The sequence below is a fragment of the Pieris brassicae genome, chromosome 5 (assembly GCF_905147105.1).
Source record: "Pieris brassicae chromosome 5, ilPieBrab1.1, whole genome shotgun sequence".
Lineage (NCBI taxonomy): Eukaryota > Metazoa > Arthropoda > Insecta > Lepidoptera > Pieridae > Pieris > Pieris brassicae.
In genome coordinates this window covers 12,070,998-12,097,897 of record NC_059669.1, presented here as the reverse complement: position 1 = coordinate 12,097,897, position 26,900 = coordinate 12,070,998, and the positions used below count along the sequence as shown (strand labels likewise).

The 26,900-nt window shown below is 39.4% G+C and overlaps 2 protein-coding genes across 2 annotated transcripts; one reads left to right on the top strand and one right to left on the bottom strand.

Moving 5' to 3' along the window:
* Positions 1–233: 233 nt before the first annotated feature.
* On the bottom strand, positions 234–19,649 carry LOC123709641 (ubiquitin carboxyl-terminal hydrolase 32). The gene is made up of 28 exons (XM_045661105.1): positions 19,475–19,649; positions 19,140–19,374; positions 18,741–19,059; positions 17,943–18,171; positions 12,458–12,735; positions 11,648–11,834; positions 10,028–10,216; positions 9,730–9,890; positions 9,218–9,358; positions 8,976–9,060; positions 8,755–8,891; positions 8,396–8,595; positions 6,478–6,589; positions 6,285–6,410; positions 5,604–5,908; positions 5,392–5,495; positions 5,130–5,244; positions 4,910–5,055; positions 4,681–4,772; positions 3,659–3,888; positions 3,255–3,449; positions 2,834–2,985; positions 2,622–2,761; positions 2,305–2,451; positions 2,039–2,224; positions 1,716–1,960; positions 1,449–1,611; positions 234–1,292 (listed from the first exon to the last, which is right to left on the bottom strand). The coding sequence occupies exons 1-28, from the start codon at positions 19,530–19,532 to the stop codon at positions 1,008–1,010; spliced, it is 4,962 nt and encodes a 1,653-aa protein (XP_045517061.1). The 5' UTR covers positions 19,533–19,649; the 3' UTR covers positions 234–1,007.
* Positions 19,650–20,336: 687 nt separating this feature from the next.
* Positions 20,337–25,849, top strand: LOC123710159 (BRCA1-associated protein). Its single transcript, XM_045661895.1, has 11 exons — positions 20,337–20,641; positions 20,715–20,952; positions 21,030–21,194; positions 21,349–21,524; positions 22,721–22,894; positions 23,012–23,135; positions 23,563–23,654; positions 23,759–23,930; positions 24,073–24,222; positions 24,310–24,427; positions 24,554–25,849. Exons 1-11 carry the CDS (start codon positions 20,563–20,565, stop codon positions 24,707–24,709), a joined length of 1,644 nt encoding a protein of 547 aa, XP_045517851.1. The 5' UTR covers positions 20,337–20,562; the 3' UTR covers positions 24,710–25,849.
* The last annotated feature ends 1,051 nt before the right edge of the window (positions 25,850–26,900 follow it).

Genomic DNA, 26,900 nt, shown 5'->3' with positions numbered 1-26,900 from the left:
ACCTTTAATTTATAAACAGCATACTTCTCTAAATGTATTATTTATAACATGAGCACCATACCAAAGTTACCGCTGGTCTTATTGCCAGAATGCGTTGCAGTTTTTTTTTATATTCTACGTGTAATACGGATTTTTGTTTCAAGATTTCTAAAAGATAATAGAGGCATTCGCAGTCGTAAAAATAAAGAATGTCTGTATCTTTCAGTAAACTCTATATTCATTAAAACACAAAATACAAAATGATAATTTTATTGCACAAGGATAATAAATTAAATTCGGATAAGGAATCGTATGTATCGCATTTCAACGTTTAATATAATGAAAATTGAATAATAATGCCTTAGAGTACCTTCTAAATTAATTAATAATTATAATATAATAGAAACCCAACAGAGGATTTATATACACGGGTTTCGATAGTTCTTATAAATAAATTGTTCAATTCATAAAATTTGCGAAAATATAATACTTATCGTGCATTTAGCAATTAAATGGCACCGCTAATAGCCCTCACTATTACGTATAGGTGAATACAGATAAACAGAAGTCACTATCTCCATTTTACAGTTACATTAACTTATTTTCATTATTTATAATAGTCGGGAGCAGTTTCCGTTATTATGAATATATAAATGATTTATTTGAAACATTAGTAAATTCTCGAGGAGGCCACGAGCGAAACAAACAATCGTAAAAGCAGCGCTAAGCCCGAAGCGAGAGCGGAATGACGCGGGGCACCTCGCACACTCCCCCGACGTCGACGTCCGTCTACGTCGAAATGTTGAAATTTGGTTTTTGACATCTAGCTGCACGACTGGGATTTATCACAGACTACAATTTAACAAACGAAACAGGTTTCTTCGAAGTGAACACCGGACACCGGACACTTTCACCCGCTAAGCGTTTATACACGTTTAGGCCTCGGAATATGTTTTTAAATTTATTCTGAAAAGGATCCGAGGATCCTTTGAATTTGATCGAAGCACAAGTCCACAGTGTAGTTCCCATTATGCAATCGTACACATCTTCCTCAGATCGTTCTCCTGAGGGTCCAGCGCGTCCGGGGCGTCGAGGGGTCGTCGCTCGGCGACGTCCGGCAGATACGAGTTGTAGTTGAGGCCGTGCCTCTCGTAGAAGAGGAGATAGGCGGCGGCCGGGTCCACGTGGGGCGAGGAGGCGCCGGGGGGCAGGGGCAGCTCGCGGCACGAGCTGTCGTTGTAGCAGAGCCAGGTGCCGCTGGGATGGCGGACGTAAGCCACGTAGTGGCCGCCGGACAGCTGGCCCGTGTGGGACTGCAATGGTAATGGTGGATCATTTGTTTAAAAACGGTCTATCGAATGATAATTGATTGTACAAACGAATAAGAAAAGTTTCCCTCGGTTCTACTTCACAACTAGAGGCAATGTTGCTCAACCGGATATTACACAACTTCCTGATGGAAGACTCACCACGACGGCGTAGAGCCTATACTTCAAATCGAAGGGATCCTGTTCCGGCACCAAGTGATGCCGGTGGTAGTCCACCAGATTGTCGTCCAGCACGGGCGTTGTCATGAGGCTGCTCGACTCTAACCTCTTCCTGCCGACCGGTTCCCGTTTCTTTCGTTCGGACCTGCAAATATATTTCGGCGGCCAATTGAGACACGCTCGACACGCTATGCCCTTTCTTAGTTTAAAGAGTTTTAGCAAATATGAGAAATAGACTACGAGACGTACCTCGTTCTGCCTCTGTCCCTCTCTTCTTTGTCGTCTTCGGTCTCGCTCTCCGAAATGGGATCATCGACGTCGACCAGCAGAGAAGATTTCCTCTTGAAACCGAGTTCCCTGTGTCGAAGGATCGTCTCCTGAGGCACCGACGCGAGGAATGGCGTTGGATCGAATTCGTGGAATGGAAAATTTACAACTTTCTGTGACTTTATCCATTTGTTGTTGACGTATTGGAATCGCTTAAGATGGACGATCTGGAATGAGAAGAGAGGACGTTGAGAGACGACCGAATTATTAGTTTTTCATAATCACGTGAAAAGAGATAAACCGACCAGCACGGGTGGGGCTCTCCAGATCTGCAGCTTCTTGGTGGCGGGTTGCGCCGTGCGGCAGTTGGAGCACTGGTAGCGCTGCTCCAGTCGTTCCTCGGAGGTGAAGGCGCCGAGGCAGCTTCCCAGGTCCACGGCGCTGCCGGCCGCCGCGCGGCACTGCGCCACCGACGCGTGCTCCGCGCAGGCCTGTCCAGAGATAGTTCACTTCACGTTCTTAAACTACTACAGTTACCGACCGAAACGACGGTCACACGAATAGATGTCACCTTCTCTCGCGTGGTCTGATAGCGCAGATGCAGCGCGGTGGGGTCCCAATCGATGGCCAGCATCACGTGTCTCCTCCCGCCGCCGACCAAAAGACTGAAGTCTCGTCCGCTCAGTTCGAAGGGGTTCTCTTCGCTCTCCGTCTCCTCCTGACGAATTCGATCAAATTGAAAACACTGGGACGTCCCGTGGCCAGAAATCAAAAAATATGACAAATCTCAAAATACTTTTAATCATATCGAGAAAGGCCTTTTTCTTTGCAAGGGAATATTATTCTTAAAATGAAAGTCGACTTTTCCTTAAAAATTCCTTCACTCACGTGAGGTCTGGCGACGAGTCTGCCGCTGGCCTGTCGGTGAAGCTTGGCTCTCGCGATGGGAGAGCTGTTCTCGTCGACGGCGGTGCTCCAATACGTGCGCTCGTGGCTCGATCGCTCTGCGGGCGTCTCCCCGTTCACGCCTTGGACAAAAATAAAAGATCACTATTGAGCATAGAGAGAAAACCATCGAACGAAAGTGACCGTTTAGCTACCCGCGGGCACGTCAGCGAGCATCAAGGGTGTGTCGTCGCAGGGCAGGGCGCAGCCGCGGCAGAGGGCGGGCCAGCCGCAGCGCGCGCACCACGCCCCTTCCGCGTTCACCACGCGCAGCGTGAACGGGAACTCGTAGCCGAGGCTGTCGTCGCTTCGGGGGAATTAGGATAGTTTCAGCTTTTATTAGACTTTTTAAACAATTCGACGTGTCAAATTTACGACAGCAGAAAGATTTTTGAACATGTGTCGTATGATAGGAGCTACATGATATTTTTAGATGATTTTTAAAAGAGTTTATCACATTATTATCGGTTTACAAAGTTATCTAGTTGTTCCCTACAATGTAAGAGAAATGTCAGCGCAGGGCGAAATTAAAATTATTTCCTTTTTATTGAAAACTTTAAACAAAAAAATCCATACCAATCGGTGGCATGGTTATGTCGGTCCGTGGCCGGCGGTCGCGCGGACAGGAGTCGCGCGAGCTGCGTCCAAACCGCGGCGTACACGTCCCGACCGCACGCGCCCGTCCGCACGCCCACCACCACGGGCACGCCGAACAGAGCTGCGCGACTCCGCTGCCAGGGTAAAAAGTACGCATCCGACCTGGACTGCTTCCTGGAAACGATTTCATTATGACGTACAGATCAGTCAAATAATTATAAGGTTACGTGCCGAGTACGAATCTAAGTTACTAGAGATATTTTTATCATATTTACGGAAGAAGCCGTAGTTAGGGAATATGTTAGGGTAAAATGCACTAGACGGAGACATTTTGTCTGTCTGCATACGTATAGTGCGCCAACCTATGCACAAAACAAACCAACCTATGCACCGCGATAAGGTAGTGCGTATGCGAAGGGACTTCGGTCGCGTCTCCCATCTTGTTCATATCGGTCGGCGAGGAGGGAAACTTGCCGCCCAGGGTTTCGCGCCCGTCCCGCAGCTCGGGAGCTCCGAGTTGGGGCAGAGTCCGACTGCGCAACTCGCTGGGCCGCCTCTCCCCGTAAACGATACCGGGCGGACTCTGGGACATAAGAATTTCCGATCTCGACCGCTGAAATCGTTTAATTGCAATAAAATAACCGTAAACATGCGCAAGCGTCTTTGCATTGGACGAAAACGCATCTGCGTATAACGCGTCAGGCGAATCAGTTTTCATACATTATGTCATCTAATACTTGTTTAGATTAAAAATGACCAAAATTTATCAAATCAATTATGTAAATTGTACTAAAATAATGGCAACGTCACTCACCCCGGCCTTGCGTACCAGCACACTACCCTGTAAAATCGGCATCAAAACGCCCTATTTTTAGCGATATTAAAATATAATTCTACATCAAGCTAGCCGTCACGCATATACACAAGACACGTCGAAGTGACAATGCAAAGACCACTAAAAAGCGCCAAAACTTTATAAGAAAAAGCTCAATTTACACACCGGCTGACCTAAAAGATGGAGGCGAACTAAAGTATTTAATGAATGTGTGAAAAGTGTTTGTAGAGGGATATTGCGGAACACAATTGGGAAGCGACACAACACTTTCGGGAATGAGTTACGATTAGAGTGATTGTAAACTAAATAGCAAAATATCTGAAATTAAATAAAAAACTATCTATGTTTTACGATACCGTTCACAGTACGTTAAACGTGCTAGAAGAAAAATTTATAAGAAATGCTTTGACATAAAACAATGTTTAGACAAAATGATTTTTAAAACACACTTGCGCTTTAGGTTAAAATATTTTGTATACATCGGAACGGATTCAAGAAATTCTTATTGGATTTCAAAGAGAAAGAGAAAGTGATGGAATAGAGGAGCGTGCGCGGGGTGTGCGATCTAACCTTAAAGCAGAAGAGTGCGGGCATGCAGAGGCCGGAGGGCGCCGCACGGGACGCGTCACTCACCTCCGCACTCGAAGGGCCCGCGCTCGACTCTGTCGAAACGAAACCGCGTTACATACACCACGATTCATATCACACACACATTTGACAATTTTCATATTGATAACTGTACTTTAATATAAATATTAGAGAAGACGAAAATAATGACAAAGGTGCAAATTAAGCGTACCGAGTAAAGGCGCGTCCACGGCGGGAGCTCGAGCCGCGGGAGGCACCTCGTAGGCGTAGATGTCGCAGGCCGAACCTGCGCTCACCTTGCCGCCGTCCTCCAGCACCTGCCCGATGCGACTCCCGGCCAGCAGCACCAGCAGCATCCTGCAAATCGATATATTGAATGTGAAAATCTTGTATTTAAGTAAAGAATGAATCTAAAGCGATCAAAGACTCACGATTCCGGCGGAAGACCGCACAGCTCCGAGAGAGACTTCTTCAAATCGAGATAGGTGCCTTCAGAGTTTATCCGCATCCCGTACTTCACGGGTACCGAGCCGTCCAATAGAATAACTGCAATTACACATTAAATTAATATCGCAGACATCGCCACCGAGCGATGACCGATGCGTTGAACACGATGCGGAAAGCCTTTCACGTTTCATTCAATTTTTTATTCCTCGAGGAATCGAAGCGAGTTTGAGGTTCAAGGGCTCGCACCTTTGACTTCGGCCCGCACGTAGGCCTCCATGGGCAGAGGCAGGCTCAGCATGTTGAAGGTGTCGAAGCGCACGGACTCCCGACCGCACACGGAGCACCGAACCCTGTAGGTGTATAATTTAAGCGTTAAATATTCTCAGAGCGAAAGAAGAAGAACCAGTAGTTGGGATCGACTGCGTCTCTATTTCGAAAAAGCCTATTTTCCGAGTTACCTAGACTTGAGCTGTCCGTAAAACAAGTCGGTCATTATGGAGGCGTTCCTCTCCTCGTACTGCTGCCATGCTTCGGCCGCGATGGCCTCGTCGGGTCTCCTCTCAGGCGCGGGAGTGGCGTCGGGCGTGGGGGCCGGAGTGGGAGCGGCCGTGGCTCTGTTTAGGTCCTCGTGCAGGGCGTCCAGAAGCCAGGCGAGCAGCTCCTGGGCGTCGTGCTGTCCCCCTCCGGCCAGGGCCCGCGCCCAACGGGACACGCACCAGCGCACGCGCAGAGGCGCCACGGAACGGGCTCCGCTGCTCCACACCTGTACGTTCGAGCTGATCGTATAGCTTCAGTAGTGTAAAATATAAACAATATTAAGTTACTCTCATTGGATTAAGTAACTTCTATAAAATAATAAGCTCAGTCAATCGGTTCGATCCCCGGCCGTGCATCAATGGAATTTCTGTCTGTGTTCCCATGTAGCACTCGCTCGTATGGAAAACATGTGAGTAAACCGGCATGCCTTAGACACAAAAAAGTCAACGGCGCGTGTCAGGCAAATCGATACTTGCTTATTAAAAAACAAATGATCACAAAACAGATACAGAAATCTAAAGCCCAGACCTAGAAAGTTGTAGCGGCTTTTTAATTATTTCGTATTAGATTAACGCGTTGGAGTACGAAATAAAAAGCGTCACCTCTTTACAGAGCTCTCCGTATCGGACGGCCAGCGCCCCGCCCGTCCCCAAAGGGTTTGCAGTGTTCACCTCGTACAGATGCAGGCCCGAGTTGAAGTAGCGCCGCAGAGGACCGGTGTTCCACACCTAAAGACCGACGCGTATCAAGACTGAATCCAAACATGAACATCTCACCACCGTTAACAATACTCACGGCCTGCAGTGCCGCGTTCATGAAGCAAGTGTTCCCCAAATTGTGGAGTCCCGTGGCGCCGGGCAACTCCGGAGCCGTCAAGGTCTCCCGCCGCTCGGTCACGCGACACGAACTGAGAAAGAATAGCTACGGCTCAAATATTGGTAAACTCTTAAACAATATTACACTTCGTTAAATTTATAGGAAACCAAATAACATAATAAATCAATATTATAAGGGATGCGGGCGGCTTTATCGCTAGCGAGCGATCTCTTTCGTACAACCCTAGTAAGGAAAAAAAAAAATACGATGGGAGAAAGTGCAAGAAGTGCATAACCAAATCTTATATTTTTTAAAAAGATAATACAAAAAATTATAAGAAAATAAACCAAAAACTAAAAAGCTAATCTCACGTATTCATGGATTGCGATGCAATACAAAAGAAGAGGAATTACAAGAATTACACAAGTCGTGATTGATCAGGATATGATATGGTTAAGAAATAGTCATGCAGAAGAGTTTTCAAAAGATGTCAGTGACGTAGCCAATCGTATGAAGTCGGGCAGCTTACTCCACAACTTAATGGTGGAGATCCTGAACGAATTGCATCTATTGGAGGAGCGTAACATATAATTAAAAGGACCTGAAAAAATGAAGTCATTTTTAAGATCAGAGGGAGTTTTGGGATTGAAAAGAATTGAGTATAGAAGTTGAAGGAGTTCAGCGTCACGACCCGCCTGAGGAATTTAGACACATGGTCATATTTCCTAAGACCAAATATAAAACGTATGCAGAAATCCTGCAGGCGATCGATCTTGTCAAGCAGCTCATGATTCATATCAGAGGTGGGTGAGTCCGCATAATCGAGAATAGGAAGCAGAAGAGATTGCGCTTACATTGTGTTACGAAGACGGGTTGACTGCAATGTTTCTAGATTTTTCTACTAGTTATAGAATTTTTTTTTCTAGTATCTTGCCACTAGATATAGAACAGCAGGCTGAATTGTAATTTCTGAAGGCTTCAGGAGAGGGTCAATCAGATATTAGAAAATTGCAATTTGCATAAAGTTAATCTAGTTTTCAGGAGGCCGAAACATTTTTTCAGACACTTTTAGAACATGTGTAGTCGAGTGGTGCAGTTTTCAGGAGACCCGTCTTCAGGCCTAGTTATACCCCTTTGGTAAGGAATACTCAACCCGATTTTTATAGGTTTGGGACAAGGACTGAATGATACGCGAGAGAGAGGGAAGATCGGAACCTTCTCAAAGCTAGACTGAGCACTTTAGAACGCCGTACAAGGACGGAGCAATGTGCGAAAGAGGAAAAGAGTACGGACAGTCTAGAATTGTGCAATCGCTACTCAGTAGCAATCCCGCCTAGAGAGTTCTCGAATATTATTTAGAATTATTCCCAGGGATATATAAGCGAGCCGAAACTTAGTTACTTAGCCGACCAGTTTAGTTTCGAATGAGATTTCAAGAGATAAAGTGCGAATAAAGTGATAAAGTACTGTGTGAAGTGTACATAATTAAAGTAATTAGTGACTGTATTTTGTGTGTGCATTTCTGCGACTAATTTGTGTTAATATATTCCTCATTGATTTATTTATAAATAAACCCTTAAAGAGATCTACGGCATTTTCTATCCGATCCACTAGCTCGTAACAATTGTTTTAGTCCGGATTGGAAGGAAATTAGAAAGACGTCTCAGACACGTTTTACGTAATGACGTTTGGTCGAAGAGAATTTTTTTAGTCTGTAAAGGTAATAATTAGCCGATAGACGCTATCAGGGTGTCTATAAAGATAGAAAACAGAAGAGGCCAAAGTACGCCACCCTGCGGAACACCAGTACTTGTATTATTCCACTAAGAGTGGATAACGTTGTTTTAAATATTAAAATCTACTTCTGGGTCGTAAGGAAACCCAAAGTTTTCCTCACCTCAAAGCGCCAATCTCCTCAGGCCAAGTGAGATCAGGGTTGCGCACCTCGAGCAACAGAGGCGCCCTCTCCGCCAGCCCCAAGGCCTGTAGGGTCGGTCTCTCGTCGTCCAAGAGTAAGGAACCTTCGTCCCCCGACAGAGACCACAGGCGGACGTCTTCGCGTGCCAATCCCAGCGCTTGGCAAAGGAACTCTGTCACCTGTGGTTAGTTTTTTGAAATAAAAGAGAGAAGTATTGACAAAACCGTAGTAAAAACGGTGCAATTAGATTGATCCCAAATGATCAAGGCCGACTCTAGCACAATACAGATGGGACTTTCGAATCTAACTCAAGAGATTTTCTACAGCGTGAAGTCTACCTGTCTGACGGTGGCCAGCCTGGAGAAGGCAGCGGTGTAGGCGAGGTGCCTGTCGGGCGGGGCGGGCGAGACTGGCGGGCCGTACACGCCCACGCCGATGCTGCCCGCGCCCATGCCGCCCATGCTCACTGTCGATCCTGTGAACGAAAGATTAATTATTGACCACAGTTTTTGCGGCTAGTCTTAACCTTTAATCTGTCTGTGGAACGAGAGAATCTTACTTTGCGAGTGAGGCACGTGGCGCAATATCTTTAGCTGCAGCGGGTACAGCTCCAATTCTACATCGGAGTTTACCGGCCTTATCACCTGTTCAAGATTCAACATTAACTTCAAGTCGTACAATTATGAATAAAAAACGGTCGAGAGAGGAAGATAGAAGAAGAATTCAAGAGATCGAACTTTAGTCATAGTGGAACTCTTATCGAGCGGAAGTTTCAGCTACCCGATATCTCGGAGGAGGTACCTGTCTGGGCAAGGGGTCCGGTCCTCCGTACCAAAGCGCCACGGCGCGCCAGAGAGCGTCCGGCAGCAGCTCGAAGTCGCGGTGCTGCGACAGCGTCACGTCGCGACGCAAGTGCCCGCCCTCGCCGGTGAGCGTGCGCACCTAAATGCTCTCATCATTATTATGTTCAGTCTAATAACTGGTTTGATGATGTCATGCGATGCGCATAATTAGTTTTCCTTTTTATTAACCCATAAATGGCCTTCAAAAAAGTATATCGTATAGTCAAAAGAGGAATTACGAGATTTAATACATTCAACTTACAGTTGTATATGTTACTTAACCGGCAAATTAAGCTGTTTTTAAACGTGTACGTCACGCGGAGATCATTAACATACGACTCCGATAAAAACTGAATGAATATTTTTATATCGTTAACCGCCTATTAATGAATTAGCACAAATACATTTCAAAAAAATCATAGCAAATAAAATATAGAAAAGCACGCGAGAACTTGACGGACACTGTCGTACCTTGAGAGTATTGGGAGCGAGCAGCCTGGAGTTGTCGACGTGTCCGGGATGCGGATGAGCGCGGTGAGGCGGAGGGGGAGGAGCGCTGCTGACTCCGCTACTGCTGCCCGCGCTGCACACGGACGCCGTCTCCGCTCGCCACATTAGGGAGCCCATGGACTCTATAATGTATAAAACGGTTTACTATATAGGTGCTGTCACATGTGATTCCCTATAACCGAGTATCAAGAGTGAGAAGGGTCACCCATAACGCGTTATAAAAAATACCAATAATGTTTAAAATGACTTTAAAACTCACCCGTAGAATTAGTGGTGAAGCTATCGTCACACACGATGGCGTCGTCGATGGCACGGGTGTTACGGCAGCAGGAATGTGGCGGTCCGCTGGTGTAGAGGAGCCAAGCGCTCCACCACTCGGCCGATACCAAGTACCAGAACTGACCCACGGAGAGGCCTCTGCAGGTCTCACGTCGAAGCCAACCCAAAACTGTAATCACACGTTAATGTTAATTAAAATGTTTTTCGAGCCACGAAAGATCCTCAAACTATAAAAAGAGCGAACATTTGTTTATCAGGAAACTTTGAATCACCGAAATCTTAACACAAGTAGCTTAGTTTGGGGTAAGACTTAAACAAAGGTAATGTTATTCGTATGGTAGTGAATGCCTAAGGTCAAAAGTACAACAACTTTAATCCAGCCATCTACTACTTACATCGTTAAACAAACTCTATAATTTTTAGACCCAAAAAAGCAGTATTTAAAATTCTGTGACGAATGTCGTGGTCTGAAGCGTAACTGGTAACAACCTGTTGATCTTTAAATAACTTTGTTACCTAAGTAAATTCAAGGAAAAATTGGTTTCCTAATTTTTCCTTGAATTTTCTTATCATCAACCACACGAATACGGAAAATAAAAAGTCCGTTATTTCATTATTAATATTTTATGGTATTTTTTTTTTGTTCAGTGTTTACGTTACTTGAACTTACGTAGACGAGGTCCTTGAAATTTATATTATTGTCTATCGCGAAAGAGATAAATGCCGTAGTCAATGTAACACACGTTCAAAACATTCTTAATATGAATTCCTTCATAAGTTAAGTCTCCTAAAAAGTATGTTAAGATTAATCGTAATATAGTTTAGTAACGTCTGCCTTTATTGGAGAAGATAATTCAGTCTTAAAAATAAATTAAAATGTGTTTAATGTATACAATGTGTTGGATTTGGGGATACTTTTAAGTAAAAAGTAACTGTGCCAGCTCTTCCATAACAAATTTAATGTTTTGTATGTTTTTTCAATTACCTTTGTTTTATTTAAATAATTTAAAAAGTCTCGCATTATAAAATTACGCATCGAGTAACACGCGTTAGTGTGTGAGGGCATGTTTTTAAGGTTTAAATAATTGAAAAGAGAGGAAAAGCATAAATTACAGAGATTACAGCATCAGTAATTATCAAATTCACCGCGACCTTGAAGACGAGAGATAACGAAATTGCGAATTACAGTGTGCTCATCTGATACGAGACCGTGGTACTCTCTACAAATACCGCTGTAGATTTTTTAACGCGCAATTAGGCAAGCGTTTCCGAATTCGACTTTGGTATTAAGTAGTATGTATGCGTTTATTAATAGACGTTTATTTATAGACTTATACGAAATGTTTCCCATTATTGCTTATATCTCAATTTTTAAGTTTTTTTTATGATCCTTGTTGCTATTGTTCTGTTTTAGTTGTTATTATTTCGTTATCATCAAGAATATACAGACTTAATGAACTTAGTAAGAAGTCTATCGGCAAAAAGATAGTCATAAAACAAAAATAAAACGATTTAATACGTAAATATATTTAAAGGCTTAATTATTGTTATGGGAATTGACTTGACCGAGAAAAAGATGAGTTTTTAACAGAAAACTTACCAATATCACGTTCGTGGTGTTTGCAGTGGGGCCGTAACCCCAGCACGATGTGGCACAATTCAAACACGAGTTCAAGGAATGGTCCCACCAGCGTCTGCGCACTTTCCACGCTCCATATGAGGAAGTCTTCACCAGCTAACGCCACATCTGATGCTATACACCCACCTTCCATAGAGGTATCCTTTTCCTGTAATACAACGATGTTTAATTTTTTTTACATACATAACAGGGGTCAAATCAGCAGAAGGCTCATCTGATGTTAAGTGATACCGCCGCTCATGGACACACATTGCCAGAAGGCTCGCAAGTCTGTTGCTGACGTAGAAATTGGTAGGCTCTTTTCTTAAAGGAGGTCTAAACCCTAAGTAAAATTGGTTCGGAAATGTATCAGTTGCAGGTTCCACACAGTGGTGTTGGCGGCAAAAACTACCTTTAAGAGGGTTCAATTGTGGACGGACATCGAGGTGATACGGATGGTATTTTGTATTCCGCCTTGACGTCTTACATTTGATGACGGATCCACTAATCAGACACTAGACACTGGAAACCAAACAGCAAAGGGGTGCCACAAATTCATAGAAAATAAATCAGTAAAATTTCACTCCTTTAACTGAAGTACTCTTTCCGTCAAACAGATCTAAAAAGAAGGGTTCTTTTGAAATCGATACAGTCGAAATCCAAGGTTTATTTTAATCTCTATTTTAATTAATAATAAAAAAACTATTTCCGTTGAATACTAATGACCTTACAGGAAAAATACCAGACGCACATTATCCTGCCTAAAACCGCAAAAGTTAATAAAACTCGTACCTGATCCAACATAATAATATCCCCATCGCACGTGGGACCCAACTGGAACATTGGCTTCTTTCCATTCTTGGGTACTGTCACCAGCTTCTCTTTGAGGTTCAGGAGAATGGTCTCCGGGTCGAAGCCCTTCTCATCATAATCTCCAGAAGGCGTAGAGGCCCGCGAGCCTTGGTTTTTTATCGATTCATTGGCTACTGTACAGAGGACGCCCACCATATCTATCAACTCTTTCTTGTTGAGCACTCCGTCGCGATCTAAGTCGAATACTTTGAAGCAGACTGTGAGACAATAAGAAAGGTTACTTTGAATTATTTAAACGAACATCGCTTAACAAGAGTGAGATGCCTATTGCCCAGGTAATATTTTAGATGATATTCGATTCCTAAATAAAAGAACTATGCTTAAAGTTTTTTAATCTGTGGTATTTTTCATAAGATGTATATGTAAGAATTTCTGATTGAAAAGTCAATTAGTATCTTATCGCCTAAATGCAGAACATATATGAGCTAAAGCCAAGCTTACAATCTAAAGTCTACCTAGGAATATCCAATATGCAACAAAGAAAAACACGTCAACTGTGTTCGAGTATATACCTCATGCCATAAAACATTTTTATCGTGTTGTAAAACTGAGAACGACCATTATCGAACACGACGCGATACATAAAAACAATCGCGAAATGATAATATTAACGTTTTAACAATAATGACACTTCTAAAAGCGTGAGCTTACATTAGAAATAACGTATACGTATACACTTCACGTTTCTACACCTTAATCGACAACAAATTTCGGTTCACCGTGAAATAACGAGTTAATCGCGTGGAATATCGGAAAATTAAGGCTGTTAGGAAATAGAGTAAACTGCATAAATTTAGCAAATAATAAAAATGCTAATGTGCTAATAAGATTATGTGGTCCGGACATTGCTGTCAGAATTATTACGACTTTATTAATTTCTAACCCTGCTACAAAGCTATTTAGGTTAGGCTAATCTTCAGTGCGTCGCTTATTATCAATTAAAACAAAAAGCCGAAGCGACTTGTTTGTGGAGTTTTAAGTACAAGCAAACATAGAATATCTTTTTTTTTAATAAAATTGGATTTGCTTATTTAATTTAGTTTCCTAGTTTCCTTAAACTGGAGAATACGGTGGCTGCGGAATCAATCCGAAGACCAATTCAAGAATTTTTGCCGTCGTTTTCATTGATTTGTAACGTGAGAAGAAAGTGTGAAAAAAACTTTCTTCTTCTCACGTCACAAATCAAATGGGGCGGCTTTTTAAAATAGCGTACGTAATATACATTGTTATATAAGAGACCTATGCAGTATGCGATTACTAAATACTACAACTTCTAGTACTCATGATCCTGTAAACAAGTCTAATTAAAACATTCTTTAAACGATCAAAAATATTTCATCCCTTTAACACACTATATATAGGCCAATTTCAAACAATATTGTATGTCGGCTCTCGAATCGAGTCTATATGCAATCAACATAGATAAGATATGTTAATCTATCGGTAGCACTGACAATTAACATAGTGTAACAGATAATCGTAGATGCACTGATGCCTTGGCCTATTTACCCAAGATTGGCCTTATTATCATATCGTTTTACTATTGTATTTACACTCAGAGAATCTACGTATATTACTTAATACAATTGTTGCATTAAAAATTATTATTATTATTATTCAAAGGCGTACATGAACGAACTGTCTGTTAACTAAAACTATACTTTATTTTTATTTCAAATGCAAATTATATCTTGAATAATTATTTTACGTTGTTGTAGTAAATTCAGTCCAAGTGTTTTAGTGTGTACCTAATAGAAATAACATAATATTTATCACACAAAGGCCGGTATATTAAAAGGTATCTGACAAATTCCCCTTGAGCACTGTCAAATATGTCAATGTTCAATAAAAAAAGTTATTCACCAGCTGTTAAAAGTTGATGAAATTTGAGTGAGTTTCCATAATTGCACACTAAGCCAATGCCTGAGAACTCCGTTACTATGTCACGTTAAACATTTATAACGCGACATCGAAACATTTTTCTTTAAGAAATAATAATAAATATACTGGACCGTGCAAAAAGTAATTGCTATCTTCGGATAAATGATTGACGTCAATGCGGCTTCGGAACGGAAAGAAAGCGCTGTTTCTAATTCACCACTTCCCAATTGATAATAATTTATTGGTACTATGTACTCGTTGTTATCGTCATTCTTATAATACATCAAAAATACCTAAGACACCAGAAAATATATGGAAAACATAATATTACTTTCATTTTTATATAGAACTGGACAGACGTTTGGCCATAATCGCACCAGATAAGTGAGATGTGGCCTAATGGAGCGCTTGCCTGTCTAGCAATGTCTATTTAACCGCCGCTTGTGAACTCATATTATACTTAATATTAATAAATATTATTTCAATCGCTAACCGTTTAAATAAATACTAAAAAGTGGCCTTACCCTTAGTCAAGGTAATTCAGAGTCGTGGATTGTAAAGGATTGTACAGATACTATACAGATATAACATTATCACATCGCCCTTTGTAATAAAAACAAACAACCACGCCTCTTACGAGGGTCATTAGTCATTACCAAGGTGACAGAGGTCATATATTGCTTTTTTTTGGTTTGCTTTAGTTGGGAAGATAAGTGTCATTGAAATATTTTTATATCCAAATTGCTCCCCGTATTCTTTAAACTTAGTAAATGGATTTAGTAGATATGTACATAAATAAAACCTCCCTCGTAACTTTCTGGTCCAGTATTTTGTCCTGGTGTAATTTGTTGACAGTGAACAATAATATTTTTTATTACGTTATAACATGTATAATCCTGGGTTCTTGATAGAGTGCATGATAATTTTCCATGATAATGTTCCACATAAAATCTCGAAACGCAGGCAATCAATTTTAAGAATCGCAAATGAAAATATCTTGTCGATGATAGTTAAATTGAGAATATGATAAAATAATAACATTGAAACGTCTCATATCAGCTATCAAAGAACTAAAATAAGATTGCAATGTTTAAAGAGACTTATTTGTTTGTTTATATCGCGTCATGTTGATTCTATTGTGTTCTGTATATTACGCGATACACCCTTGGGACTTAATATTGAACGTCGAACAACTTTTATTACGATGTACTTCCTTAACGAACTTGTTGATACACTTACCTGCACTGGTGTAACGGAAACACTAAATTATTTTAAAATGATTGTAAGATTATTAGGTGAATATAGTTAATCACCTCTTACATTGGCCTTGTTAAATAAAAACATACTTTTACAAAGCGACCGATTATCAAAAAGATAATATATTTTTATGTCTAGTCCAATTAGTTAGAGCAGACAGCAGACAACCATTCACAAAAGTTTTGAATTTAAATGTAGGGCAGTACAAATAGGCTATCAACGAAGCGATACGAAAATCTCCAATATTGAGGTGAGAATATTGATCACATTTGGTATTTTCCATATATTCGTACTGATCAGAGTCCTGGTCAATTCGTGCAGCGGACCGAAAAAAGATATAGGCATTCGAGATGAGGTGTTGGACAATGTTGCGAATACCATGGACTGCAGAGAGAACCAATAAGTACATTCTCAACCAACTATCGATTAGGCCTAACGTATCGATTAGGGCTATTCAAGACAGGCACGACTTTCAGTAATGAACACTACGAAGAATAACACAATCGTATTACTTCTTTTTGACCGTTTAGATATGTGCTAGACGAATCTATTAAAAGCGGTCTATTTGCTGCAATGCCTCCTTCATCAGTAACAACTAATGTTTAAATTATTCTTAGTCAAAGTATAGTGCATTCTGTTTCTCCTAACACAGCGTGTGTGATTCTAACGTTACACAATACCACAATGATTAAAATAATTATTCCACGATGATTTACGTACAATTAGTTTGTTACAAACAAAAATATTCACGGCATTTAACAACAAACAGAACCGTGAACTCGCCATTAAAATCTCGACTTGTCTCGACGTTAAAACTAATGAGAGCAACATTAATCGTGATAAATTATCTAACGAGTCTCGTAATTGTAGTAATTTTGTATGGTTATGGTCCGTGCTAAATGTCCTAGCTAAGAAGTGTGAAGATAAGTCGGCCTTGAGAGATGTCGACTCGCTCCGCATTCGTTTATAATCTAAATGAGGTAATCTAAGTACATAGTTCCTAATTCTCTTTATAAACCTCGGAACTGATAAGTCTCGTAACTTTACTTGGCCAGACCTTAAGTGGCGTGGAACAGTTCTCGTTACGTGTTATTATATATATTAAACTGTTTTCTAAACTAATTAAATGTAAGTGATAAAAGGGCTGAATTTTTTTCATATTTAAATGAAACTTAAATTATGCTTATCCAACTCTTATTAATCAAAGACATATACTGTTATATTTTTTCAATAGTCTAGTCTAGACGTACATTAAGTGGTACTATATGTTATCAATAGACAACTGTAAAGTACCACAATAATTGCGTAATGCGAATAAACGCTCATAATAACAAGCTATTAGCCCCATTGACAATTCAAAATTTTCAAATTCTGTATAAATCGATATAAATCTTAGACTAACACACTTAGTTCTTAATAGAATGGGGTTTACCCCACTACATCTTCGTTGTTTTCCTTCCATGACAAAGCAGTTAGATCGAACTTTTAGATCCCAAAGAACGCAGCCACAGCAATAGATCAATGAAAATATTGAGTGCATGCTGTGACGCAATATGAAATAATTATGCATTGTTAGAAACGTGACGATTTCCTTTCATTGAATACTTTATAGAGGGTAATAAAATATTAAACCATACTGGCACAAGGCATGTTAGTCGCAAACCAGATATTCAATACTTTATCCATTAACCGATTTCATTCGTTCTTCGTATTCGTTTGTTAAGAAAATACGTAATTTTATAAAAACAATGCAAAAGGAACGATTGCTTCGAAAGGAAAGCGCGAAAAAAAATCCAAAACCACCGGCACTTTCCCGTACTTAACAGGAAAGATTTCTAGCAACTGATATATCATAAAGTCTATTCCGATTTCTTATTGTATTTTAAACACGCAAGAGGTTAGCTACCTTTAGCGTCATTCTTAGAGATCAAGACTATTAAAAATAACTTTGCAAGGACTTCTAAGGCACAGTGTCAAAACCAGTTTGTTGCTATTTATGTATACATACTTTAAATATTTATAATGTAAATCCCGAGACTCGAAAGATCTTTCTTGGAACACAATTTGAAGGCCAAAACAAATTTTTTAGTCTTATTTCTTTTACATTTATTATTAAGGAACAAATATCCTTCAGAGCATGAACATTATCTTCATTGGAAAAAAACCTTTCTAAATATAGACGTGTAAGTGTTTAATACAAACAAAGGTTCGTCATACAATATAATCATTCATTTTCGTTAACTAAAACTGTGGTAAAAATACTTACATTTTAGCCTCTCAGTCTGTGGTCCCCGGCAAGCTGCACTCAATCCACAACATAACTCTTTAAAATCAATATGGCCATCTTTATTTTCATCAAAGGCCAAGAAGAAGCCAGTAACTGCTGCTTTTGGAAGGGGTGGTGACAACAGGGACTGTAGACTATTTGCATCTAATTCGCCAGTTGTCGTGGAGTTACGTAGAGACCAGAAGCATTTTTCAAGCTCTATTATATCCTAGAATGTTTAAGTTTCTGAATACATGTAAATTTTGTGAATAATACTCATAACTGCATAGAAAAGGATTGTGTAAAAAATTCCATAATAAAACATGATTATTAATCATCAAATATAATATTTGAAAGATAATAATTATAAATTAATCTATTTAATTATATTAATATTTAAGTAAAATAATTAATGTCACAAAAAAGAATCAATTCAGTATTGAATAGTAAAATTACTTTATTATAAAAGATTGGTGATAATATAGGCTCTTATAGTTTTTGCTTTAGGTTTGTAAAAAAATAAACATAACAAATATAAAATACAACATGCATTACAAACTAATTGGAAGATATGAAAGAATGGTTAATAACCTGCAAACAATGTATCAAGATAACACAAATAGCTGATAAAACCAATGAGAACATTAAGTTATTATTGTATTTAAATCATTATTGTAGTTATTAATCAGACTATACAATTTCACATTCAACAATTTTCTTAAAACATGTGAGGTATATACTTTAAGTAAAGTAAATTATAAAATATAATGGACAATTTCAGAAAAAAATTATACTCACTCTCTCCTCAAGATGAGTGACTCCAGCTAAGCTTTGATAAAATGTAGGAGTTTCTAAATCATGGACATGGTTCCCTCTATCATACAACAGCCACTTGGATAGTATTGTAGCATCTTTATGAATGAGTAGCCAGGACCTGAACTGCTCAAATGTCACCCTTTCCCCGGTGCCAAATAGACTTGTAAGTATCTCTCCAGTTCTGGGTAAATTTGTCTGGGGTAACGAAGTAGTTTCTAAATGCAATGCTCTCGCAAAATCTTTTTTATAAATATATGTACCATTCTCACTCTGATTATTAACATATAAAGTCCATAAGAACCTATAGGAGAAGAAATAATTGTAAATTACACTGACTGCTTTAGAAAAAACCTGTATTTCACAAAGTTATGAAGTTCTTACTTAATTTTTTCTTCTATATTTCCTTTTGTAAGAACTACGACGCCGCATAGCAAATCCTTGAAAGCAATGCCCCGTTTGGTACCTCCGCAGGCCTGATACAGCCATTCTGCTACTTCGTGAGGAACTCCATCGCAAAGAACTTCGTGAATAAATGCATCCAAACTTAAAGCTGTACCGTTTGCACCAGCACATCTTTTAAACGCCTCACGTATACGCCTTAACTCACTATCAGACACTGTAATTTAACACAACGACATTGTAATTACGTATTTATATTTTATTATTATTCAAAACACTAGCAAGTAACGTATTCGAAGTATGCCACCATTCCGTACCTCGTTTTGTTGCATCTTCGTAGGATATAAAACTAGGTTTTGAGTCTTTTACACCCATATTCACGAAAACATTAAAAATCACATCATTAGAAAAGTACAAATACAAAGAAACAAAACTTCAGCTGACAGCTCACGTCGTACCATGTAGCCATATTGGAATTAAATATTTTTCCATTAGAATTTGAAGGTGAAGGAGGAAAAACATTTCTTAGAATGTCATACCAACTTACAGAATATAAAACTTGACGTTATTTTGTTGACTATATAGTTTACTATTATCTGTAAAATATTCGTCTACGTACCTCTCCAAAATTTTCTGTAGATTCGAAATCTGATTTGGCTAGAGTAATTATTATATGATTTGTGAGTTAATCTGGAAAGTTTGACTAAACCAAAATCCATAGATTTGGAGGTTTTATTATAAAACGGAAGGGCTCCTAAATTCAATGTCCTGAATACAAGTCAATGTGTTCAATTTATTCCATGGAGTTTGTAAGATTAGTAACAGCGTCTTAAGTTGGTCTTAATTTTCTGAATCCAAATTGGTAGTTAGAAAGGAGCGATTGCTTTTCTAAAAATGAGAGCAGAAGTAGGGATATTGGTCTGTAATTTGAAAGTTCCATCCTGCTTCCAAACTTCCAGCTTGTGGTAACATTGGCTAGCTTCCGACTTTATACGACTTGAATGTATTTTGAATACATATTTCACACACTCGGTTTGAATAGTTCTTTTCTTTTTACAAACATTCTGTAGAAAAGTAAAAAAGTACATTGGATGAGAATGAGCTCACCCTCATGGAATGGTCACATGACAACTTGACCATTCCCATACAAATTCGTTTGGCATTAGCGGGTCACGCCTGTCGTAAAGTGATTTTGTCTCTAAATTTTATTTTTCAGTAGGTAGTTAGGTACAATTTAGTTTCTGTTTGTGGCATAAATCTACTCTTTGTTGATACTTCTCTGTTGTTAAATTATTTGTATTTTCGATTTCCTAGTCATTTACAAGTTAAAGTTTAATTCTTGGAAAATAACGAGTCCGATACTAGATCTTATAATAATTTATGTAAGGTCATTTAACTAATGTAAATGTCTGTGTCATTGTGTGTACTGCGAATTGAAATGGATGAAGAGGATCCAGAGGTGGGAGACAATGCATCAGAAATAGGTGAACATTTAAATAAATTTGAATAAATTTCTGCTCAATGTTTTCTATTATACTATTTAATTATTGTTTATAGAGTTTGCTAAAGAACAAAAGAAAAAAGATCGTGGTGCTCGCGAATCTAAAACAATCACAGTTGAAACCTATGCAAGCATCCTTAGTGGCCCAAATTCAGTATCCGGAATACTGCCGACGAGCTCACGTCGGGCTACCACTGAGGGAAGTGTTTCCGATGAAAATGATGTCATAAGCTTTTTTTGTGGCAACCCACTGGTTGAAGTCACTAAAGGAGTCCTACATTTATATAAAGAAAAGTTAGTTTTCTACCTAAAATCTTTTGTTAAACTCTCTTGATCTTTATCTTTAAAAAATAAAACTTTATTTGTTTTAGTGAACTAAAAGAAGCTGAAGAAGCAAAAACATTATGCCTCCTATCAGTTCCGGGAGCTCTCGGTGCTCCTGACTTGTTGGCTTTTGCTGCTGCCTGTCAACAAGACATTGCACATGTGCGCGTACTTAGAGATGGTTCTCCTGATCATTATATGGCACTACTTACGTTAGTATTGTGCTATCAAATAATGTACATTCACATAACACCCTAAATCCTAAAACAGAGAGAATTGCAGTCAATTTTCTATTAGATAATGCATAAAGACTACACACACATATATGTGTACTGTGTATAACATGAAGCATATTTTGCATTCTAGTTTCCGCTCAAGTGCTGCAGCTCGTGAATTCCATTCAGCTTTTGATGGTGTGCCATACAGCAGCTTGGAGCCTGCAGCCCTGTGCCACACGGCATGGGTCTCTCGGGTTGAGTATGCACGTGATGGAGCACCCCCACCAACACATACTGAGTTGCCTACTTGCCCAGTCTGCCTTGGTAACTACCACTCAATAGATTCTAAGTAACATACAAAGTTAATCATACAATAGTCCCCACACTTACAGAGCTTACAGTTTTACCTTGGGTGTTGGGACCATGCATATTAAATACAAAAGGAATATATGTTATGTATGAAAATTAAGAAAAAATCTAATTAAACCAAAATATAAGATACTTATACCATATAAGACCTGATGTTGCTTGAGTACTTGGGTTAGCTTTTTCAACCTCAGAGCATTATGACTCCGAGGTTGAAAACTTGTACGCCTGAGTCCACACTACTCAGCGTCATACCAAAAACTCAAAATTCAAAAATTTATTTATTCATTTAGGTACGAAGAACGGGCTAAAAAACTCAGCAAGTTCGTTCCTCCCCTTACATTCATTTTTAATATGGAAAAGGTCACAATTCACAAGTTCAATATGTCTAAACCTAATAATAGCAAAATATATATATATATATAATGAAACCCAACCTTACAATATAGGCAATAATTATTTAATTTAGTGATACACAATATTAAAATCTCGCTATTTTATAGCATCAGTAGTGCCCACATATTCTTATCATCTATGTATTCCTAAACTTAGTAATATGCTTTTTTCATTAATTTCCATGTAAGGTTTAAACTTATGTAACGGAAGTTTGGTTACGTGACATGATCTGGAACTTTGTTATAAGTATATCTGTATACATTTCCCTGTAAATGAGTGAGCAGTTTTATGATGTCTGAAAGCTGGAAAAGCAAGTCTATTCTTACTTCTTGTATTTAAGTTGTTACCAAAACATATAGTAAAGATTCTGTAGAATCGAAATCATGTAACAATTCAGAAACTGGAATACAGCTTTAATCTATGTACATGTATAGTATGGAGACCAGTATTGTCTAAGTTCGGAAACTGAGTCCATAAACCATACCATACATGGTAATCAGTATGGTGTGGTGCACCATACAAGATTTTACACTTTCATATTCACAAGAAACTAATCAGAAGTCTGCAATAGTGTAAAGTCTAAAGAGTTTGTAATTACGTAAGAAAATATTCTAATTTTATTAGTCTTTCTATACTTAACATTTCTTAACAAGATTAAATTATAGGCTATATAGTGTAGGCTTAATTTTGTATAAATTCAACAAAAAAGAATAAAGAAACAATTGCACAAATGTAAGTTTATAAATTTAATCGATCAGAGCGTATGGACGAGAGCGTAGCGGGCGTCCTGAGCGTGCAATGCGCTCACTCGTTCCACGCAGAATGCCTCATGGGGTGGCGGGACGCTCGCTGTCCGGTCTGCCGATGCGCTCAAACGCCGGAGCCCCGGGACTGCGCCAAGTGTCTCGCCTGCGAGTCCTTGGCCGCCCAAGGTAAGTCGATTTTTAATGTTCAATTAGTTGAAATTCAACTAGGACGTTCAACATTTCTTATGTATAGGACTATAAAAAAGATAAACAAAACAGAATATTTCCTTATCTTACACACAGAGGGCGAGACCGAAGAGGCAGGTGAGCTCCGAGACACGCCCTGCGGAGTGGCCGAAGGGATGCTCGAAGTGGAGGCTGGTACTCTGTGGATTTGCCTCATTTGTGGTCACGTGGGCTGTGGACGGTATGTACAGTACAGAAGTGTCATTATGTATAATATTCATTTATATGTCGATACTAAACCGAACAGATTAGCTGATTTTACAAAACACATATTAAGTTTACTACTTTGTTAATTAACCTAAAAAGAAATACACGTCTGAACGCACGCATAAATCGCAATATTAGATTATCATTTTTTTTCTTTTACGATCTTTAATTAGGAGATTACCGTATTGATGGTGTGAACATTTTGTTGTTGAAATTGTTTTTCTTTTACTTTACGTGATCCAATGTTTTTAAATAAAACTTATTCTCCTATTAGAGGCGGTGACAAAAACAATAAATCAAAAACCATTACAATCCTGCTCCATAAGTCCAGAAGAAACCCGACTTTGTTTATATGTATGTTTGTTATATGTATATTAAGATATATAATGTTTCTGGGACAGGTACGAGAAGGGTCACGCCGCCAAGCATTTCATGTTATCCAACCACACATACGCCCTGCAGCTCGGTTCAAACCGTGTCTGGGACTACGCAGGTATACTTCTACAGGCAGACAACATAAAGGGCCTTACGGTGTTTAAAGCTCTTCTTCTTTTCTTCTTTTAATCACCTTTTTATCAATTTATATTCTTCCCCAAGGTGACAACTTCGTCCACCGCCTGGTGCAAAACAAAGCAGACGGCAAACTGATCGCCGCAGAGGGCCGCACCTCCGACCCCGAACCCGCCTGTGGCGACAAGCTGGAGTTCACCTATCTGCTCACTCATCATTTGGACACGCAGAGGATACATTACGAAGAGAGAATCGCTAAGTACGTTACGATCTCCGTCGCCTTTACGGTCAGAACGAGCCCGGCTCGGTTTCGTTCCACTCCAATTATATTTCTTAGGCATGATGTTGTATTTCGAATGTCTTTCCTTTTTCATAATATTTCTAACGATATTTATCTCCAGGCTAGAACGGACTCACGAAGAGGAACGCAAATCGTGGCGCTTGCGCTGCGAGAGCGCCGAAGCGGAGAGCGCCGCCCTTCGCGACCGCGCCAAAGCCAACGCCGCCGAGAATAAGGCGCTCACGCACAAGGTCACGGCTCTCAACAACAAGTGAGAAGAGGCCTATCATTTATTTATTAATAAATTACAATTATAGGTAAATGTCGCATTCTCAAATATAAACTTTATTATTACCAGAGTGTCTAAGCTACAGGCAGAGCTGTCGGAGGAGCGAGGCTTGGCCACGGCGTTGGCGGGTAGCCAGGCCCAGTGGCAGGAGAGGGCCAGGGCGAAGGACGAAGCCTTCCGCAGAGAGGTATGGCTCCGTGAGCCGACGGTCCTTCGAGCCGGATCGTGCGTTTGCTCCTTATCTTTTTGATATTCACCTAAGAACGCGAAATATTTCCCTTTTTGAGCTTCACTAAATTCCGCATCCTCCTAGATCGATGAACTGAAGGAGCAACTCCGCGACGTAATGTTCTTCGTGGAGGCTCGAGGCACACTTCAAAACACCGATCGGGCCTCGCAGCAGGAGATCCAAGAAGCCAGCGTCACCGTTCAACCGCCGAAGCAGAAGCCCCGAAGGAAGAGGCGATAACGGCTCACTCTTATCAGGACTCTGTTAATAGAAGATGTACAGATTCCAACTTCGTATACGCCCTCTTTAGAAATTCATTGAAATAAAAAGATGTTGCCGATATTTACCTGACTGAATAACTAGTTTTTTCAAGATTAGATTGCATAATTTTAAAACGACATGGATATTAATATAGCTGTCCCTCTAACGTGGTCTATGGCGTAAATGAGAGGTCAACTTTAACATTCAAAAAAATATTGTGAAATACAGCTTAATACGCCTTAGACGCGGTGACTTGGTCACGAGAGTTCAAAGTGATAAAAAAGTAACTTTCGTCGCTTTAGACATTTAACCTCTAATTACTGATAAAAAGATTTTAGACATCGTTCATAGTAGAGTGTATATTTTAAGTAAAAAAATAATGTTTTTCTGTGATAAATTAAAAGATAAGCTAATATTGTATAAGGAGTAATAAACTTTTTTAAATTTCATTATTTTAACGCCCGTTTCCTAATATTATTTAAAAATACCCAATGTTCTATTTGCCATGAATACTTTTTTCATTTTAGACACGAGTTATCTTAATGTATTCAAATGCATATAGGACAGAAAATTATCATTACGCATATAAGAGACTTAAAAACCCTTTAAGTTTCATTCTTACATTGGCCTTACAATGGTTGTAAAATCGATGTTTTTATTTATTGTTTTCGCAATATTCTTAATTGCTTATGGAGATACAGATTTTGGTTTTAAAGTACCGAATATGGGTAAGGTGCATAAAAACTTTGGTATAGAAAATCTAAGTGTACCAATTAATTTTGGTTTGAAAAATAACCTAACTTTACGTGATTATATAAGAGAAAACTTCTTTATACCAAATGTAAAGAGTTTGGATAGTCGTCGAGTTAAACGACAGCTTCCTGGATTAGAAGGGAATCAAGTAATGATGGGGACGTTCCAAGCAATTATGAGACCACTCGGAAATAACATTGACGGTTTGGGAAATGAACAGACACACGCCAACAACGAAACTATACCTTAACCCTTGTGTCTATTGCATTATATGTTTATAGAAAAAAACAGCCTTTTACCCATTTATAACCTTGTATTTTTATAGATTGTACTGTATTTTGACACGACTAAAGATGTATGGAACGTTTGATTTATTATTTTTGGCTAACCTTAAACGTTATTGTACAAACAGGCTTTATTATTGATAGATAGTTGTTTATTTTGAGGGTTCTTGTAGTTTAACTTTGATTCAATAAGGTGGAACATAAGTCTAGTCAGTCAGTCAGTTACTAGTCTTTATAAAGTTCATTTCCATGGCTAAGGAAGAAAGAGATACGAAAAGACTCTTATGTCATGGGCCTTTAAACATGGTCTTGAAACTGTCGCGAGCATGGCACCTTTGACTTTTACACCTGAAGGGATAAAATTCTCACTCGTATACTATATATACAGCATTGCTTTTATCACAGCTTTAGGTGAGTATATTGAATTTATATATATATACGTCCATGGTCCCAAAGTTCTGTCACTGGCACATTATTTTTAATATTCGAACATGATTTTATAAAAATAAAAAAAAATATTTTCCAATCAGGTTTGAACCCTAAGTTCGCCTCTTAGTTTGAAGCCCTCTAGCAGACTGGGTTTGGGTACCAGTCTGGGTTTTTTAGTGGGTCACAGAAGAGTGGCCAAAGTTCGTGGAAGCGAAGATACTTCGGTCACCCGAGCTGAACCTTACACATCGGCCTATCATCAGGGTGATGGTTCTGCCATGAGAATTTTTTACGCCGACTATAAAATTGGTAGGAACAAAAAACTGCCACATTTCAAATCTTTCTGACAGAACGAAGTCTGTGGGGTCCGCTAATTTCTAATACAAATCTATTGCTCAAAGCTATCGATATATAACTGAACGTTATTAAAAATATAACACTTCATATGATTTCAGAAACAACAATCTTTGTAGGTTTCGTGCTGGACGTGACGCATCCAAAGCAATCGCGTCGTGCGGCCACCACACATATGATATGGCTTGCTTATCAGTCAGTTTTATCTGCTGTCACTATAGTGGGCTGTTTTGCGGCACCCAAACGCTGTCGGTGTATTCTCGATGCCCTAACTCGCATTGAGAAGGTTCCTTTTTATAATCTACCTTTGTAGCAAGTATTAAATGCCAATGATAGACGGTACAAGCATA

Coding starts and splice junctions, on each gene's coding strand:
- LOC123709641 (XM_045661105.1), bottom strand. CDS start 19,532: ATGGGTGTAAAAGACTCAAAACCTAGTTTTATATCCTACGAAGATGCA. Junction 10,217..11,647: donor ACACCACGAACGTGATATTG/GTAAGTTTTCTG, acceptor GTGTGATTACAG/TTTTGGGTTGGCTTCGACGT. Junction 5,909..6,284: donor ACGGAGAGCTCTGTAAAGAG/GTGACGCTTTTT, acceptor TCGAACGTACAG/GTGTGGAGCAGCGGAGCCCG.
- LOC123710159 (XM_045661895.1), top strand. CDS start 20,563: ATGTCTGTGTCATTGTGTGTACTGCGAATTGAAATGGATGAAGAGGAT. Junction 21,525..22,720: donor TACTTGCCCAGTCTGCCTTG/GTAACTACCACT, acceptor TTAATCGATCAG/AGCGTATGGACGAGAGCGTA. Junction 24,223..24,309: donor GTCACGGCTCTCAACAACAA/GTGAGAAGAGGC, acceptor TATTATTACCAG/AGTGTCTAAGCTACAGGCAG.